Source organism: Martes martes, assembly GCF_963455335.1.
Source record: "Martes martes genome assembly, chromosome: 6".
In the NCBI taxonomy this organism is placed as follows: Eukaryota; Metazoa; Chordata; class Mammalia; order Carnivora; family Mustelidae; genus Martes; species Martes martes.
Window position 1 is genome coordinate 88,930,507 of NC_137893.1, and position 20,320 is coordinate 88,950,826.

The window sequence follows — 20,320 nt, forward strand, 5'->3', positions numbered from 1 at the left end:
TATCATCTTACTTTTTTTTTTAAGATTTATTTATTTATTTATTTATTTATTGGAAAGAGGGAGCAAGTACGTTGGGGAGGGGCAGAGGGAGAGGGAGAAGCTGACCCCCCACTGAGCAGGAACCCTCCCCCCCCAACACAGGACTCCAGGATCATGACTAAATGGATGGCAGAGCTTAACAGACTGAGCCACTCAGGCACCCCTATCATCTTACTTTAAATAGATAACAGGGGCAGCTGGGTGGCTCAGTTGGTTAAGAATCTGCCTTTTAGTTCCAGGGTCCTGGGATCGAGCCGCACATCAGGCTCCCTGATCAGCCTGCTTCTCCCTCTGCCTGCCGCTCCCCTGCTTGTTCTCTTTCTCTCTCTCTCTCTGTCAAATAAATAAAATCTTTAAAAAATAAATAAATAAAAATAAATGGATAACATATTTTTTTAGAGCTAAAAGGAACTTTCCAGTCCTTAAACATCATACAGTTCATCTTTTCTATTTATAGAAAAGTTGCACACACCCATTAAAACATCAGATTAATTTTTCTAATAATATTTTCCTTAGGCTAACATTCAGTTGACATTACATTTCCTAGTTACACCTGATGTTGACATGACGTGAGCGAGGGACAACCAGTGGCAGGGGTGACACATGCTTTAGATCACCTACACAGCAAACAGTGAGTGCTGACAGTAGCTTTGGGGTTGGCACTTGGGCCCTGACCAGGTGCTCAGAGTCTGTGTAGACCCTACATAGGATCCGATAGTCGGGGTCATAATCCTTGCAGGTGTGATAGAAAATTTCTGGGGATAGAAACTGTTTCTGGCTCAGCCTTTGCATCTGGGCATCACGAACAAGCAGTTCAGGGGCAGGAAGGCAGCTTGGTGTCCACTCAGCATCCCTGTGAATGGCGTCCAGAAAATTCAACACGCCCACAGATTCTTAAAGGGTGCTCTTTGCCATCCTCCCTGTGTGATAGGAAAGTAGAGTAAAATTCTAGTTTCGCTTTGTAGTCTAACCTGAAGGTGATGCCAGGTAGGCATTAACAGGCTTAGTTGGTGTTTTGGGCAATCTGTTAAGGCTTTTAGTCGTGAAATTAACTTCTTCTCTTGGCCATATTTTTCCCAGGCTCAGAAAAAAGGTTTGAATCAGACTTCCCCCGTTGCTGCTTCCAAGACCACGGATGGCCTGAGGCAGGCACAGATCCCTGGCCTCCTGAACACCACGCTGCCAGGTCAGGAGCCTTTATCTTAAGCTCCCCTCCACTGTCCCCTCTCTCCCCAAACCTAGAGGACATCTTCTGCCATCCCTCATCCTGCCTGCAACCTTTCCCATTCTACCTCATCCCCACTCTGACCGTGTCTCCTGTGTCCTTTCCACCCAAATAACAGACCATGTTGTGTCTGTACCTTCATTTTATATACTACCAAGAAAGAAAGAAAGAAAAAGCACTTCTGATTAATTATGACACACTAAATTATATGGGAAAAAATGTGCTGCTCAGAAACAATAAAATCTAGTACCATATGGCACAGGTGACTTTGTAACTATCCTCACGTCACTTTATTTATCTTATTTTTGGCATCCCCCTCAAGACTAAAAATAGTGTGCGCTATGTCTTCCATTTCTTCTAAAGCTTCGAATGTCTTCACTGCTCATTAAATACTAGAAAGGACAAAAGCAGGAACGCCCCTAGCCAGCCCCCTATCTGGGCCTTCATTCATTAATTTGTGAGCGTCTGGGGGGTTCGGTGTTACTGACAGATTACTGGTTTGAGGCCTAGTCCTCAGACCTTGAATAATTTGAACCTGTTGCATTGACAGCTTTTATTTATTACCATTTACTTATGTATTTGTTTCTATTTACTACCTAAATAGGCTTTATGAATCCTGACCTCTGCCTCTAGAGCTTTTGAATGGTCAGAATGGTCAGTAATCCACATACACTGGGCTCTATGGGTTGTATAAGAGGCTTGATTAACTGCTTCTTTTGTCTTATGTTTATTCTAATAGGGCAGGATTCTGGAAGCAAAGTCATGCCGGGGTCTTTAGGAACCACGCAGCCACAGCAGGAAAAAGTAGTTGGATCATCTCCCAGCCAGCCAACTGTGCAGGTAGAAGACAGTTTGCGTAGCTACTTCTTAATGTTGAGCATGACCGAGAGAAAATGTAGTCCTGTCATCTTCAGCTTGGTAGTTGCTGTCTGCCGGCATCTGCGCACAGAAGTGTGCTCACTGAAGACCTTCCCTGCAGGCCAGGCCGTGTTATGTTACTGTTTACGGGAGTAATGTGCCTATTCTGTTTCTCAAATTACAATACTGTCATTTCCTCATGAATTAACGATATACTAGCAGCCAGTACATAGTAAGTACTCAAGAAAAAATATTGTTTACTGTTGAATGATCACTCATTGTCATAGCCAAAGTGAATCTGTTCCTCTTTTTTGTGTTTTTTTTTTTAATTTATTTATTTGGGAGACAGCAAGAGAGCACACACATGCGAGCAGAGGGGTGGGTGGCGGGTTAAAAGAATCTCAAGCAGACTCCCCACTGAGCACCGAGCCCTGCATGGGGCTCGATCTCAAGAGATCATGACCTAAGAACGGAAAGCAAGAGTTAGCTGCTTAACTGACTGAACCACCCAGGCATCCCTGGATCTGTTCATCTTAGTTATCTGGGAGTTTTTTTTTTTTAAGACTTTATCTATTTATTTGAGAGAGAGAGGAAGCAAGTGTACAGTGGGGTGGCAGGGGGAAGAGTAGAGGGACAACCAGACTTCCCGACTCCCCAATTGAGCGTAGAGCCCAATGCAGGGCTCCATCCAAGACTCCAAGATCATGACTGGGGTGAAGTCAGACACTCAGCCCACTGAGTCACCCAGGTGCCCCTATACCGAGAGGTTTTTTCCTACTGTAGCAACCAGGAATGTGATAACATAGCCAGTCACTATAGTGTTTTAACCCAACAATTGATCTAAAAAGAAAGGGAAAAAATCTTGTTCTCAGCTTACTGAGCCCTTAGATTCTTCTCCATCAAACCCCAATTAATGGTTTAATGAAACTTGTTTTGGTGTGGGCCCGCCTAGAAGACTCCATGAAGGATCCAGTTCAGTTCTCAGGTTCTGACATAAGTCACGTTTGCTTCCTTAACACTGATGTAACAAGTGCTACTGTGGGCCCCTGGCTGGCTCAGTCAGTGGAGCATGCGACTCTTGATCTCAGGATTGTGAGTTTGAGCCCCATGTTAGGTGTAGAGATTACTTAAAGGAAAAAAGAAAGACAGAAAGAGATGCCCTACTAGATCACACACCTAGACTGGAACAGCGACTGAATTTTCAGATGTTCATGGAGTTGGCACCCACAAAATATACTTCTCCAAAAGTTTAATGATACCTTTACAGAGTTGGAGATTCAGGCTTTAAATACAAGCTGTGTCCTTCCAAGGAACCGATCGCACAGCCTTCCGTGATCTTCACACAGTGTGACTTTGCTACATGGGTCTATGGCTTTGCTTGTTTTATTTTTTAGCAGGGCACTTCTGCATTTTTAGACTATGCTCTTGATATGGAGTTGAATATTCACAATGTCATGTCCTTTATGTGTAACTGTATTCTGCGTATTTTTTCTACAGAAGGGAGTAATAAGAGATGTGTTTTGTCTTCAGGTGGATAGTCACTCAGGAGGACAAAAGCGGCCTGCTGCAAAACAGCTAACTAAAGGAGCTTTGTGAGTGACCCTTGGAAATGACTCATTTTGAACATTTCTCTAGGTTCCTAACCTTCAGTCACTATACAACAGAAGTCAGGTTATAATAATATATGTAATATTTTTAAAAATATGCCCTGAAAACAATTTCCTACAGTTTGCTTCTATTAGGACCCATAAGTACAGTGACCCTTGAACAACATGGATTTGAACTCTGCAGGTCTGCTTATTTGCAGATGTTCTCCGATGAATACAGCACAGCACTGTAAATGTATTTTCTGTCCTTATGAGTTTCTTAATAGCATTTTCCTTAGCTTCTTTTTTTGTAAGAATAATACAGGTACTGTACAAAATATATATTAGTCATCTGTGTAATCAGTAAGCCTTCTGGTCAACAGGAGACTCTTAGTAAACTTCTGGAAAAGTCAGGTAATATACTGATATCTGACTATGCCGGGAGTAGGTGCCCCCAGCACCCTTATGTTGTTAAAGGGTCAGCTATGTACCAATTATAGTTTGAGTCTACTGTCTGCCCGTTTGTTCTGAAGGAGAATAGTTCTCTGTCTTTAGCATACCACATTATCCTTTGATCGGCCAGAGGGTCTCTGCGAAGAAGCGTGGTTTGATAAATTCCTGTGTTTGGAACAGAAATATTAGCATAAGCTTAGCTGGCCAATGGTCAGGCATTTCCAAGATCCGTATGAGCACCCCCACATGAGGGGTTGGTGGGAACACTGTGTTTTTGAGGCCAGAGTCATAGTATAAGTCCCCTATGGAGACAGTTCAATCAAACTCTACTCCCACCATGGTGTACAAAGTATAAAACTGAAGAAAACACGGAACCACCATCCTGTGAATAATAACATTCCTGTAGGTCTGACTTTCTTTGCATGCAAATAGCCATCACGATTAGATTTCCTGCCACGGATCTCCACTGACATTGGCAATTCCTCTTTTAAAGCATTCTCCAACAGTTACAGAGGGACCAAGCCCATGCTGTGACACCCGATAAAAGTCAGTTCCGATCACTAAGAGATGCAGTACAGAGGCTCCTGTCCTACCACGTGTGCCAGGGCTCCATGCCCACGGAGGAAGACTTGAAGAAAGGTAAACAGGCCATCACCCCAGAGCGCCCCTGTGACACCAGACACCATCGTACAGATGCCCCACAGAAGAGCGAGAGCCCTGTGGCTCCCAGATTGTGGTTGTGTTCGTGTCTTTCATTGTAGGTCTAACTTGTTCCCAATTTACTCCATTTCCGTGGTCCCTGTGTAGGGTTGTGACTTACTCTTCTCAGTATTCAGTGAGGGGATACTCAGAGGTCAGAGTATTTTGTTGACCAATTTGGGGGGCACTGAACCCAAAGCATCGTTTGGACGGCCAGCTGTAGAAGGGATGGCTCTGAAGTTGGTGCTCTACACGGTGATTTCTTGTGTTCGGGTAGAATGCATCCCCTCAGGTGCTCCTAGCGGTTTGGTGAATGAGAAAGATACTTCAGCTCCCAAAAGTGTTCTTCGAATTCCAAAGTGAGTCTAGGGCTTTGCTGTATGTCAAGAGACTGGCAAAGATGGCAAGGTTAAGGCCCCTTCATGCCAGCCTGGAACTCCACCTGTTCTGATGCCTGGTCCTGCTGCTTCTCCCAGCCATGCTGCTTAGTTCTGCCCTCCTTCCCTGCACCGTTCCCAGGCCTGGATCCCATCAGTTCCCCTCTGCTGCTTTCACCTCTCCCGCAGGGGCCACCAGACTTGCCTACTTGGCTGCGGTCTCTGATCTGAGTGCAGATTAGTCCCAGTCAGTCTCCTGGGTCTGGGGAACAGGGTCCAGGTCCAGCATGACACAGGGATGTGAAGACACAGAGTGACTAGAAAATGTGAAACCTTCGGAGACTGGCAGGCAAAGGACAGAGCCACAGCACCATGACCTGCAAGATACCATGAACTAGTTTATGTCCTTACATAAAACCAGGCTACCCAGCCCACTCTGTAGGACTTCCTTGTTCAGCTGTTTCCGTTTTTCACGCACTGGAAGGAAGTGGAGGTTTGCCCATCTAGACTAACAGATCTTCTCTAGTCATCGATATTTATTGCATGTCTGTGCTTTATGGTTTTCTTTTATAGGTCGTGTTAAAAGTATTCTGGTTTTGGCCTCCTAATTAAAGTTAAAATAAGCTAGTATTGCGATGAGTTGCCCAGTCATCTAACAGTGGACAGTGAGGGAAAGTGCAGAAGCACGTTTAATCAAGGAAAGCTAACCTAAGAGGAGCAGACTCTCACAGGCAAGACATGTTTGAGTAATGGAAGAGTAATGCATTTCAGTCCTGAGAAAGAAAAGACCTAGTGAGTGATTTGCACTCTCTTACCATTTTCTCTCTCTCTCTCTTTTTTTAAAGTCGACAATGAATTTGAAACAGTTGCCACTCAGCTCCTAAAAAGGACCCAAGCTATGCTTAACAAATACAGATGCCTGCTTCTAGAAGATGCCATGGTAAAATTCATGCTACCAACTGTATTTGTTTTTTTAAAACCCCACAGGTCACAGCTAGTAATTCAGAGAGGAAAAAACTTCAGGGAATTACATTCTCCCAGCATAATCTCAAAGGCACAGATACTGAAGACTGTAGTAAACCTTCCACCTGACTGGTCCTCCTGCCAAGCGAACTTGGCATTCGCTGCACTTGGCATGATTGCCCATACCTGATGAATGCTGTGGTTCTCCTGGTTCTAAATGAGCAAACCAGGGCTTTGGTTAAGTAATCTGCCAAACGTCCTGCAGCTACTGGGTTTGCAGAGCAGTTAGCAGAGCTAGGGGACAGACGAGGACCATCTGAGGCCCACAGCACACTCTGATGCTGTCAGCTGCCTCTCACCATCCCAGAGATGTGGGGAAAATTGTTCAGAGGAACAGCCCAGGTGATGACAGATGTGGAAATTAGCTTTATCTTGTTTTTAACTGAGTGATCATTAACATACCATAAAGTTCATGCATGATCTAAAAATAAGCAGCTTGATGGTCTTTAGTATGCTCGTAAGGTTGTGCAGCCATCGACCACTAGTCTAATTCCAGAAAGTTTTCATCATCCCAAAGAGAAACTAAACTTAGTTTTAAGGCACCAGTTAATTAGAGAAAGAAGATGCCTCAGGAAATGATTGAAAGACCAAACCTATTCTGAGACTTTTTTTTTTTAAGATTTTACTTATTTATTTGACAGACAGATCACAAGTAGGCAGAGAAGCAGGCACAGAGAGGAAGGAAAACAGGTTCCCACTGAGCAGAGAGCCCGAAGGCAGAGGCTTAACCCACTGAGCCACCCAGGCACCCCTATTCTGAGATTTTAGAAGCAATTCTGAAATCATACAGGCTTTCACCTATAAACTGACCTCTTACAGGCAGTTTCCAATTTAAGATCAGCTTTGAGATATACCTTGGGAGTTTAGTTGAATTATATTATGTACTTATACGATACAGTATAAATGCGGGTGTGTGTATTTACTTAAATATATATATATATGTAATTTATATTTACTTAAAATTGTGCCTCCAAACTTGGAAATAGTTGTTCTTTTTTTTTTTTTTTTAAAGATTTATTTATTTGACAGAGAGAGATCACAAGTAGGCAGAGATGCAGGCAGAGAGAGAGGGGGAAGCAGGCTCCCCGCTGAGCAGAGAGCCCGATGCAGGGCTCGATCCCAGGACCCTGAGACCATGACCTGAGCCGAAGGCAGAGGCTTTAACCCACTGAGCCACCCAGGCGCCCCGGAAATAGTTGTTCTTATATTGATAACCATTTCAGGAAAAAAAATATGCTGAGATATTAAAAAGACTTAACTCTTACCATTTTTGAGGAAAGGACCACTTACTTGGTCAAGTTATCTTATATCTGCTATGAATTTTCATGTTAAGTAAGACTCACAAATATAATTTAAGCTTCACTTCTGTACAGCAAAAAATAATTTTAAGGAAAGCCTTCTAAAAAACACATTGAAGGGGCGCCTGGGTGGCTCAGTGGGTTAAAGCCTCTGCCTTCAGCTCAGGTCATGATCCCAGGGTCCTGGGATTGAGCCCCACATCAGGCTCTCCGCTCAGCGGGGAGCCTGCTTCCCCCTCTCTCTCTGCCTGCCTCTCTGCCTACTTGTGATCTCTCTCTGTGTCAAATAAATAAATAAAATCTTTAAAAAATAATAAAAAATAAAAAAATAAAAAGCACATTGAAGGCATAGTAGAATATGAAGAAAAATGTCATCCTCATGAAAAGATTTCTAACATATTATTAAGCAGAGGGGAAATAAGATACGGGATAGTGTGTATCGTTGCTACCATTGGCATGCAGAAATAAACAGAGAAGAACGTCAGTGCCTATGTGTGCATCAGACCACTTTGTGCAGAGCCTATTAAACTGCTCGGTGTGGGTACCTGCAGAGAGAGGCGGGGGAAGCAAGGGAGGCGGGCCTAGTTTTCACATCCTCTCGAGAAATCAGTATAAATGACCTTTTCCCCAAAATTACGATTTCAAAAAATGCATCCTTATGTGACAAGGATAAATGGAACTAAATGGGACGTGACTAGAACCTAGACACCAAATCTTCATGTCTGGTTGCTTCGTTAGTTTCAAAGACGCAGTGGGATGTGTGCACTTTGTTAAAAGTCATCTGAAATGACCAGACTGTCTTGTTTTCAGCGGATCAATCCCTCTGCTGAGATGGTGATGATCGACAGAATGTTCAACCAGGAAGAGAGAGCTTCTCTGTCCCGAGACAAGCGTCTGGCACTTGTAGATCCTGGTAAGAAATGTCTGAGGAAAATAGAGGGGAGGTGCTGCCGGGGTTCCAGGCCACTGGCCCGTGGGGAGTCTGTCTGAACCGCCGCTGGGCGGGAAACCTGAAGGTACAGAATGCATTCTGGGGAGAAACAGCCCAGAGTGAGCAGTGCGTGAATACTCTGTGGGGTCTGTAGTCTAGAAAATCCACGCTGGGATTCCATGTTCATTGTGTGATTGTTTTTCCCCGTTATAAACGTAAACTTGTCATTCTTTCTCTAGTTCTTGAGAACTAAGTTAAATCAGAAGCCTTCCCAGAAGCATGTAAGCCTCAGCAAATTATTGAGTTGTCTTACCCTGTGCAAGGCTTTGTTAGGGGCCCTGCCCGTGAGCTCATAAATTAAGATGCTCCGTTTAGTACCTTTCTCTCCCCCTGCCAGTTTCCCACTGATTGCACCAAAGGGCAGGAAGAAATTCTCCTCTGGCCAAGGTTTTTCTAGCTGGAGGAATTAAATTTACATGAGACATATTAACAGGAGAGAAAAAAAGTACACAGGTACAGAGACCCGGTAATGAAATTGAAACCCAAGGAAGGACCAAAGCAGGCAGTTTGTATACTTTTTAGACGAACAGACAATAAATCTGTGAGGAATTGACGGGATAAAGAAGACATAACTCTGGGAGCTTCAGTTAGTAAGGAATTCTAAACAGAATTTGGGCTGGAGTAGTAAATTAGTGAAAAGTAAAATGGGCTGTTTCTATGCCTTCTGGGCCCTGAATTCCCTATTTCTGGTAACAAGGATGTCTCTCTATCTCCTGGTACAGGGAGGGCACTTTTCATGTGGGAGATTTATTTCCTGCTCTCAGGAGGACAGAGGAGGGTCTAAGTGTCCTTCTTGCATGGGCTGGGTTTTTGTTTGTTTTGTGCTTTTTTTTTTTTTTTTTTGAGAGAGAGAGCAAGCGTGAGGCTGGAGACAGGCGGTGGGTGGAGGAGAAAGAATCCTAAGTAGGCTCCATGCTCAGCATGCCCCAACACATTCTGCCTTTTAAAAATGAATCCTTAGGGCACCTGGTTGAGCCTCTGCCTTCAGCTTGGGTCCTGATCTCAGGGTTCTTGGATCAAGCCCCACATCGGGCTTCCTGCTCAGTGGGGAGTCTTCTCTCTCTCTCACTCTCCCTCTGTGTACTCTCTCCCTCTCTCTCTCTCAAATAAATATTTTAAAAATAAATTAAGGGTCCCTGGGTGGTTCAGATGGCTAAGCGACTGCCTTCGGCTCAGGTCATGATCCCGGAGTCCTGGGATGGAGTCCCACATCAGGCTCCCAGCTCCATGGGGAGTCTGCTTCTCCCTCTGACCTCCCCTCTCATGCTCTCTCACTCTGTCTCTCTGTCTCTCTCTCTCTCAAATAAATAAAATCTTTTTAAAAATTTAATTAAAAATAAATTAAAAAATAAAAATAAAATAAAACTGATCCTCCTAGGGTGCTTGGTTGACTCAGATTGAACCCCATGTAGGGCTCCCTGCTTAGCAGAGAGTCTGCTTCTCCCTCCTTCTCCCAATGTCCCTCTCCCCGCTTGTGCTCTCTCTCTCTCAAATAAATAAATAAAATCTTCTAAAAAATAAAAATATGGACACCTGGGTGGCTCAGTCAGTTAATCGTCTGCCTTCCACTCAGATCATGATCCCTGGGTTTTGGGATCGAATCCTACATGGGGCTCCCTGCTCAGCGGGCAGTCTGCTTCTCCCTCTGACCCTCTCCACTCTCATGCTCTCTCACTCTCTCTCTCAAATAAATAAATAAATATCTTTTCTAAAAAAATCCTCCTTGGGATGCCTGAGTGGCTCAGTGGGTTAAGCGTCTGTCTTTAGCTCAGGTCATGATCCCAGAGTCCTGGGATTGAGTTGCACACTGGGCTCCTTGCTCAGTAGGGAGCCTGCTTCTCCCTCTGCCTGCCATTCCCCCTGCTTGTGTTGTCTCTCTTTCCGACAAATAAATAAAATATTTAAAAACAAAAAAACACTTTTTTAAAAAATTCCTCCTTTTTTCTGGCCTCTAAAATTTTTTAAATCAAATAACATTATAACAATTCATAGAGTATAAATTTTACCCATACTTGCACCATCCTATAAACAAAAAGTTCTTATTTCTCCCAGTTTTCTTCCAGTTTTGGTTCCCATTTGCATACATCCTTTACATATAGTTATAATCATATGCTAGACATGATTTCGTTATTCTAATTTTCTTCCATTTAACACATCTGAAGTTCTTATCACTTGCTAGAGTCTTCAAAATAATAGTTAATCTGTTTTTAATACATTAATTTAAGAATTTAGCTAAACCATTCCCCTAGGGAACACGTGGGTGGCTGGGTCAGTTAGAGTCTGCCTTTGGCTCAGGTCATGATTGAGTCCGCATCGGGCTCCTTGCTCAGCGAGGAGTCTGCTTCTCCCTTTGCCTGCTCATGGTCTCTCTCCGTCTCCCCCTGTCTGACATAAATAAATTAATCTTGTAAAAAGATAAATAAAATAAACTTATGTAAATAAACTTAAAAAAAAAAAAACCGAGAGAGAAAACACTAAGAAATCAAGACAAAGCAGAGCTTTTGGCCCATCTGGTTTTCCCATCTGTCACCAAGCATCTTCCTGGTCAAAGAGGTTAAGCTTCTTGTCTGGAAGCCCCTTCAAGTGTTGTGCCCCTGCATGTTCCTGGACACGAGGGACTGGCTCACTAGGCTGGGCTGGGTTTGCACCTGACCCACTGCGGGGGCGGGGGGGGCGGTATGTTGTAGAGTCCTTCCTGCCGAGTTCACTCAGTGTTCTTTTTGTTCCCATTTCCAGAGGGTTTTCAGGCTGATTTCTGTTGTTCCTTCAAACTTGATAAAGCTGCTCCCGAGACCCAGTTTGGCCGGAGTGACCAGCACGGCAGCAAAGCCGCCAGCTCTCTACACCTGACGGCCAAGGCCCAGGGCCGAGACCGAGCCAAACCAGGCCTGGCAGAACCAACGAATCATGACCAATTTCATCTAGTGCCTAATCACATTGTGGTCTCCGCAGAAGGAAACATTTCTAAAAAAACTGAATGCCTCGGCAGAGCACTGAAATTTGATAAGGCGGGCTTAGCTCAGTACCGGAGTGCGTCCGAGGAGAAAGGCAGCCGGAGAGAATCCCTGAAGGCCAGCGAGTGCTCTCCCGGCCCCGAAGGGCCCCGGAAAACCTCATCCCGAGCGGATCATGGAACTGAGAGCAAACTCTCCAGTATCCTAGCAGATTCTCACTTGGAGATGACGTGTAACAATTCCTTCCAGGACAAAACTCTGAGGAATTCTCCAAAGAATGAAGTTTTACACACAGACATCATGAAAGGGTCGGGCGAGCCCCAGCCAGATCTGCAGCTCACTAAGAGTTTAGAAACAACATTTAAGAACATCTTGGAACTCAAGAAGGCTGGGCGGCAGTCCCAGAGTGACCCTGCGGTTAGCGGCTCGGTTGAGTTAGATTTCCCCAACTTTTCTCCAATGGCTTCGCAGGAAAACTGCCTGGAAAAGTTCATCCCGGACCACAGTGAAGGCATTGTAGAAACTGACTCCATTTTAGAAGCAGCTGTAAATAGTATCCTGGAGTGTTAATAGCCACAGCCCTTCCCTACCCGCCCCAAGACCCCGCCCCGGACAAGTCACGTTCTTTCCTGGCAAAAGCAAATGGAAGCGGTCTCCTGTCTCCAGCCTGCTTGATCTTTCATCACAGGTTGTTCTTTCTGATCTCGATCCCATTCTTTGTTTCAGAGCAATACTCGTCGTGGTTACAGGGAGATCCCTTCGTGAAACGAATCCTTGTTAGAGAGCAGTCTGATAGGCCCGACACATTTCAAGTGTTAGGAAAGTGCTTATAGTCATTTCTGTGTTTGTTTACGTGTTTTAATTTAAAAGAAACAAAACACCGTTAACTCGCTGAGATCACAATACACTTGGCCCTGGGTAAAATTCTGACAATCATAAGTCATTTGAAAAGAACAGACTTATTAAAGAAAATCAAACAGGACTGATAGAAGCTACTTTTTAAAGAATATCCCACCACATCTCCAAATGTTGCTGTTTGGGGTCTGTTGTCGTCGTCGGGAGGGTGGACCACCGGCTCGTGCCCCCTCAGCCATCCCTGAGCGGTGAGTTGCCGGCTGCTCTGCCGGGGACGCCGCAGCACCCCCCCACAAACCCCCCCCCTCAAAGAAGCAGCCAGTAGCGCACCAGCAGGGCACGTGCAGGGCTTCCTTGCTCATCGTTCAAGTGCTTTTCTGACGCTCCCGGAGCAAAGCCTCATGCTTTTCAGCCGATGCGTGTTGAGTTTCATCTAGGGAATGCTCTGTTCTTAGTTGCAACAGCATGACTTGAGATCATTTCACCAGGCTAAATAAAGGAAAACGGAAACCAGTTAAGTGGCACAGTGTACAGGGGAGGCCGGGACAGAGCCTTGAGGAATATAATATGTATATATGTAAAAGCATATATATGTGAACTATTGAGAAAAAAAAACAAGCGTTTTGCATTTTCTAATTGGATATAGTCAACATATGCTGTATGTTTTTGTTTGTTGCTGGGTTTCCTTTCATTTAACCTCTCCACCCCTCTCTCCCACCAACAGCCAAGCGTCCAAAGCACTTTCGTTCGAAAACTGTGTTGTAATTTTTCAGTTTAAACTTTAAGGGGACTTTGGCCTTGTTTATGCTTCTTGTCTGAGAACAGTAGTCACCCCCGCCCCCCGGCAGCAATCATTACCAAAACACAGACAAACCAAAGTAACCAGCCAGCCCCCCCACTGAAAGAAAAGATCTGAGACACAGGATTCCCACTTGAGAGCCAAAGGACATGCCCTGTCATGGTCTGTGTGCGGCCCGTGTTCATATTAGTGAACATGACTTACTGCTTTATTTATATTTCTTTTCAGGGAGCTTTTCCTGTTTTCCTTCCTTGTGTTCTTGTCCCCAGTCATCCCATCTCTGCTGTTCCCTTCATCCTCAGCGTCACTGTAACCAGCCGGTCTCTCCCATCGTTGGGAAGGCGACATAACGGTATTTCATATGTGCCCTTCCCCACGCGTGCATGCAGGTACCGAAGCTGTTCAGATCCAGAGCTCAGTCTGGTGACGGTGTAGACATACCCACTCTTCCTCCCATGTGCATGCACTCTCTCATTTATTCTGTTGATCTCTCTGGCTTTAGAGGTGCACCCGTTGGTCTCCACTCTCACACGGTGCCAGCATCTGTTTCTGGTGTTGCCAGAACGGGGATGACCCCCATTGTCATCATGTTGGGCGCTTCTTCTCCAGATTGGCCTGTGATGGAAAGGAAGGCTTCTGATTATTGGAAAACATGGCAGCAGAAGACCCAGACTCTCCCTGTCCCTCTCTGTCCCCCACACTGCCCTCGAAGGAGCCCCCTCAGACAGCCAGTCTTCATAAAAGCAAAGTACCTTGTCCTTGTCCCCCCACCCCCACCCCAGCCAATAGAACTTGGAAAATCTGGGCCATTTTAGGGTCCCCATTTTTTCCTTATTTGTGCCAATGTCCAAGTTGCAGATTTCCCCTTTTTCCTGTATTGTAACATATTAGAAGGATAAGTTGGTATTGCCAGTTGGAACTTTCTGTTTGGGCAGCCCTGGGATAACACTCTGCCCTGAACCCCATGATTTCGTAGGCTCTTCTTCTCTTAGAACTCATGCTCCCCTCATTCCTAGCAAGACTTAAAGATGGTCCCTCCTAATCAAATTCTTCTCATTGTGGAACTCTCTACCTGGAAGCCTTCACGTAGGCAACTAATGGGTTACATTAATTACTGCCAATCAGTGGAATTCTTAAGAGAAAAGATAAACTTCATGTACATTTGTCACCTCCTCTTCTTCCCTATCCTCCCCTACTACCCCAACCCCTGCCTTTCTAAATACCATCTCAAAGGGTCTTTCAAGCCCTAACACTTGTCTAGCAAACAGAGAGCCTAATTCACCAAAATGAAACTTGTAAATTTTTGTGTCCTTGTATGTAAGTTTACTTTCTATGGAGGAAAGATTCTAGATAATGACAAATGAAGATTACAAAAATGTATTTTACTCCTGTGATTAGGTTATGCGCACATGGGTCATAACTCGCATGTCGAGCCCCCTCTGGCGAAGGGTAAGGGAGCTCCACCTCGGACGGCCAACTTTCAGTTGTTCAGGTTCATTAGTCAAGGTTAAGTTTTAGAACTACTTGTACTCAGTAACAAAAATCATTTTCTTTTTTTTTTTCTGTTGTTGTTGTGGAAAAGTGTGCATTTGTTATTAAGCATTTGATTTTCTGTGTCCTTAAGTACTGCCTAAAGATAAAGCAAATTTTAAACTGGCAATTACGAAAAAGAACTATTTTAGCTCTGAAGAATTTAGTAGATTTTGTTAGATTAGGGAGGCCTTACAGACTGACTTGACTTATAGAGGACGCGTCACTCACTGTCAGTGTGGTGTGGGCTTTATTTGCTTAAATACCTTCATTTGTATAGTATGTCTCACTTGAAATTGCTTTGTATACATTTTGTAAAAATATTTATAAAATGTTTTGTAAAAAAAAGTATAACAAATTGCAGTTTATTTTGTTATGTTGGATAAATACTGTTAAAAGAAACCAGTCAGTAACTATATTGTTAATCCATGGTTAGGAAATGTTTAGTTGGAGATTACGAAATGAAACAACCATTGCAATACAGCCAAAGATTTGGGAAAATGTGCAACTGTGATTGTCTTGATTTTGCAAATAGGAATGGCTCTTTCCCCAGAAGAAAAGGGTAAGTGTTCAGTGGGAGTTCAACTGAAATAGATTTATCGTTCCCAAACAGGAGCCTAACTAGTGAGGGGATAGGAGTGTAACTGATCGGCCTTTCCAAACAGTTTCAGATCCAACGGGGTTGGTCATTGAGGAAGGTTAGTCATGTACATGTCTGGCCTCCCTCCCTGCTTTCATCACATGGGTCCTTTACTGAGGAAGGAAAAATAGAGTCATTTGAGAAGTTACATAAATGAGCCTCAATCTTCAGGAGGTTTCTTCAGTCATATTTCTTTTGCTTCAGTTAAGGACAAGAAGGCTAAGGGGTAGGGATAGAAAACTATTTTACACAAGATTTATGCCAGAATTAACATGTTTCTGTCTGGATTCACACGTTGGATCCATTGAGAAATACCTCTGTAACCTTATCTATAAAATCAGCCCCCTGAGGCCCTTCTGAGTTCTTGCCCTCACAAGTGGGGACTCTGCCCAAATTGTTAGGGAAACTACCATAGGGTGAAATGTATTTCTGGGGGTGAATGTAGAAGACTCCTTAGGTTTTTCTTTGGGGCCTGGGATTTACACTTATATTCCTTATGGTTTAATTGTGCCCCCCTCACACATACACACACTGGTAAAGCAGTAGCAGTTAGGAAATCCAGATTCTGTAACCGATACATAAACAGGAAGTTGTTCTCCTAGAACTAAGAGCAGTCAAAATCCTTACTGCTAGAATAGTTACATCAGTGGATGGATCCCTTAATGTCTTTTGCAGTGTTGCCCTGGTGTCGAGATTCTCTCTTTTTTTTTTTTTTTTAAGATTTTATTTATTTAACAGACAGAGATCACAAGTAGGCAGAGAGGCAGGCAGAGAGAGAGGGGGAAGCAGGCTCCTAGCTGAGCAGAGAGCCCGATGTGGGGCTCGATCCCAGGACCCTGGGATCATGCCCTGAGCTGAAGGCAGAGGCTTTAATCCACTGAGCCACCCAGATGCCCCCGAGATTCTCTTGCTAAGAACAAATGACAAATGTGTGCCCAGCATGACATTCCTTACCCCACTTCGGGCCACTGGCAACGGGAGTGCCTCATGAATGAAGCAGGCAGGATGGCCTGGCTGCTTGATTAAGATCAGCCTCTGTTCCCCAGGGGCGTGCCCAGAGGAAAGACCAGGCATCTCCTTTACAGATGGTTAAACCGCTCAGTCCTGTGTATGGGGGGGGCTGTGTCCCAGGAAGGAGGCCAGTGGATTATTTGGGGGCAAAGAGAAGAGAAAGAAACCACAGTCTGGGGGCGCTGAAACAGCATCACTCAGACAGGACTCTGGCAGCGCTGACCTCCAGGGGCTAGCCTCAGGCTCTGACTCTGCTTCACCCTTGTGGCTGTTCTCCGAGACAGAGTGAGGGCTCCTGGGTATCCAGCGGCAGGTGGAGAGCATCAGCCGCGGTACAGAGCTTGAGCGGTTGACAGGCACCGTGCCAGGCACTGGGGATACGTGAATAATTCAAGCCTGACACCTACTTCCAAGAAGCTCACAGTCTAGAGAGGAAAAAAGCACACAAATAATTTCATTATATTTGGGAATTGAGTGGAGTTCAGGAGACAAGAAACTAAGGCTAAAATTCTTCCCAGCCGACCACTTCGGTAGAGTTGCTGTCTATATTCCAACGTCCTGCTTCTCGGTATATCCTGAGTTACATTTCAGAAAAACATCTGATACTTGGTGCAGGAATAAAGGTAAAGGCATTTTGTAATTATAGGGTTAAATATGTGGGGAAATCTGGTAGGAGCACCTTTGTAGTCTTAAGTGGTTTCTGTAATATGGGTAGCCTGTGTCTATGTTGCTGCCCTTAAAAGGCCTTCAAGCCCTAATCTACATTTCCTTTTTTTTTTTTTTTAAGATTTTTATTTATTGGGCACCTGGGTGGCTCAGTGGATTAAGCCGCTGCCTTCGGCTCAGGTCATGATCTCGGGGTCCTGGGATCGAGCCCCGCATCGGGCTCTCTGCTCGGCAGGGAGCCTGCCTTCCCTTCCTCTCTCTCTGCCTGCCTCTCTGCCTACTTGTGATCTCTGTCTGTCAAATAAATAAATAAAATCTTTAAAAAAAAAAGATTTTTATTTATTTATTTGGCAGACAGAGATTATAAGTAGGCAGAGAGACAGGCAGAGAGAGAGGAAGGGAAGCAGGCTCCCTACCGAGCAGAGATCCCGATGCGGGGCTCGATCCCAGGACCCCGGGATTATGACTGAGCCCAAGGCAGAGGCTTTAACCCACTGAGCCACCCAGGTGCCCCCCTAATCTACATTTCCGATGGGCATGTGCTGGAGACTGGCCCTTGAACACACTTGCAAAGGCAAGAAGATCCTCGGGGAAAAAAACCACTTCTGTGAAGACCCAGGAAAGCAGTGCAACAGGGTGGGCAGAAAGTACCTTTGGCAGCTGAACCTAGAAATGGGTTCTAGGACCTTGTCTAACACATAATTAGAGATCTTAGTGTTAAGTTTCTCTCAGCCTCTGCTCCCTTGCCTATAAACTAGGAAGATTTGTCCTGGCCCTGCACTCCTTAAGGTGTAAAATGAGGTTACTGGAGAAGTAGGAAAGGTGGGAGAAGCTAAGCGCCATTATTCCTGAAATAATTCGGGGGAGGTTTGAGTTCTTCCGTTTTGCTCTTGGTCATACCTCCTGCATGTTGTCTGCTTCCTACTCTTTCTTTCTGCTTCCTACTAGCTTTCCTGGGTCTGGCCTGGCCCCTCAGAAGCATGCTGCCCTTCACAGGCTCTTTCCTTTTTCCTTCACACTTCGGCCCCCTCATGCTTGTCTTTCATCAGTATGATGTTGAGTCATGTCCTCCCCAACTCTAGGCTCATCTGGCTGCTCTCACACTAATCTCTTTCCCACCTGATTCCTGGTAACCCCATGTCACTCTCTGAGGAAGCAACAAGGAAAACTTGAAACAAAACGAAGTCAACTTCAAGAAGGCTCATTATCCAAGAAAGAGGTTTGGGGACGATGTTGGAAATTGAAGATGGAGCCCCCTTTTGGGTGCAGTGGGTGTGGCGATTTTGCCTGAGAAGGCACTGCTCCAGTATCTCCTAAACAATTCCAAATAATCCCAAAGTGCAGCCAAACAGAAGTAACCTGTTGTGGAACATGCTAGGAAAGGAACCCTGGAGCCAACCAAGCCAGAGAACCACAAAATGTCCTGAACGGAGTCTTAAAAAAATAGTCAAGTGGTTTCTAAAACAGGCAAATCAAAAAAAAATCAAACAGGTAAATCACAAGAACGTAATTACCTAGACAGTTTTTTCTTTCTTTCTTTCTTTCTTTTTTTTTTTTTTAATTTTCTTATTTGAGAGAGAGAGAGCGGGAAAGCACAAGCAGAGGGAGAGGGAGAAGCAGGCTCCCCGCCGAGCAGGGAGCGGAGCTCCATCCCAGGACCTGAGATCATGACCTTAGTTGAAGGCAGAGGCTTAACCCACTGAGCCGCCCAGGCTCCCCAACATTTTTTTCTTAAACAAATTCACACAGGATAAATGAAAAACAGCACAAAATGTAAGTCTTCCTATTTCAGGCCCCACTCCCATTTCCCAAAAATAACCCCCATCAATACTTTCTTGTATATACTTCCAAAATTGTTACATATAAATACATCTATAGCAAAAAAACAAAAACCACAAAACAAGCAGGAGCCACTCTCTTACACCCTATGCTGTATCTTGCTTTTTCAAATGTAACCAAATATCAGAGTTATGATAGCCTGGTTGCAAGAAACGGAAACTGATCCGCTTGGTTAACCAGCATAATGAAGTTTTATAGGAAAGACAAGGATTGAAGGGAAGATTGAAGAACCACTAGTCTTGAGAAAGAAACAAGGAAGCTCCAGGTCTTCGCAGGTACAATTCTTTAAAGTTTTACCCCAAACCTCCAATGTTTCTCCCATGGTCACCCTGCTCAAGATTCAAAACCCAGAGGGGAGAAGTTTTTTGTTTCTTAAGATTTATTTATTGGGGCACCTGGGTGGCTCAGTTGTTAAGCGTCTGCCTTCAGCACAGGTCATGATCCCAGGGTCCTGGGATTGAGCCCCACATCTCCCTCTCCCACTGCCCCTGCTTGTGTTCCCTCTCCCGCTGTGTCTCTCTCTGTCAAATAAATAATATTAAAATTTTTTTAAAAACCCACAAGATTTATTTATTTATTTATTTGAGAGAGAGAGGGAGGGAGAACAAGCTTGAACAGGGGGAGCAGCACAGGGAGAGGGAGAGAATCTCCAGCAGGCTTCCTCGTAAGTGTAGAGCTGGCCATGGGGCTCAGTCTCACGACCCTGAGATCATGACCTGAGCCAAAACCAGGAGTCTCACAAGTCAAACTTTAAACTAACTGAGCCACCAAGGTGCCCCCCCACGCAGAGAAGTTTATAGCATCTTATGCCCCCTCCCGCTGGACAGATTGGAGGAGTTGGAAAGATCTTCCAGAGATCCCTTCAGCTTATATACTGGGAGGACAAACATTTAGAGTTGATACCCCACTCCACTCTGACAAAATACGTGATGAAGGAGAGACCAGTCCACAAGAGAAATAGGATACTGTTAGGAAATGGACATGGAGATCAGCAGACCAAAAAATAAAAAATACTACTAAGATTTCAGGACATGAAACCCTACCTCATTGCATATAATTGCAAAGTCTTCCATAATTTATTTAATCATTCCCTTGTAATGGGCAACTACAGCAGTCAAGAAAAAAGGCTTATGACAACATGCTAAAAAGGATAAGATTCTTGGGGCACCTGGGTGGCTCAGTCGGTTAAGCATCTGACTCTTGGTTTTGGCTCAGGTCATGATCTCAGGATGGTGAGATCAAGCCTGCGTGGGGCTCTACACTCAGCAGGGGAGTCTGCTTGAGATTCTCTACCTGCCCCCTACTTCCACCCCCCCCCACTCTCTCTCCCTCTCTCAAAAATAAGCAAAATCTTTTAAAAATTAAAAAATTTAAAAAATAAAAGAGGGGTACCTGGATGGCACACTTGGTTGAGCATATGACTCTTGATTTCAGCTCAGGTCATGACCGCAGGGCTGTGGGATCGAGCCCCATGTGG

General features: G+C 44.6%; 1 protein-coding gene across 1 annotated transcript in view; it reads left to right on the forward strand.

Annotated features, from left to right (window-relative positions):
- The window catches only part of BICRAL (BICRA like chromatin remodeling complex associated protein), a 74,386-nt gene extending 59,199 nt beyond the window's left edge, over window positions 1–15,187 (forward strand). The window contains exons 6-12 of the mRNA XM_080807230.1: window positions 1,120–1,225; window positions 2,004–2,104; window positions 3,653–3,714; window positions 4,655–4,800; window positions 6,083–6,177; window positions 8,369–8,471; window positions 11,286–15,187. Of these exons, the coding sequence (XP_080663356.1) occupies window positions 1,120–1,225; window positions 2,004–2,104; window positions 3,653–3,714; window positions 4,655–4,800; window positions 6,083–6,177; window positions 8,369–8,471; window positions 11,286–12,073 (1,401 nt within the window). The 3' untranslated portion in view covers window positions 12,074–15,187. The remainder of the gene's footprint in view (window positions 1–1,119; window positions 1,226–2,003; window positions 2,105–3,652; window positions 3,715–4,654; window positions 4,801–6,082; window positions 6,178–8,368; window positions 8,472–11,285) is intronic.
- Window positions 15,188–20,320: the final 5,133 nt, after the last annotated feature.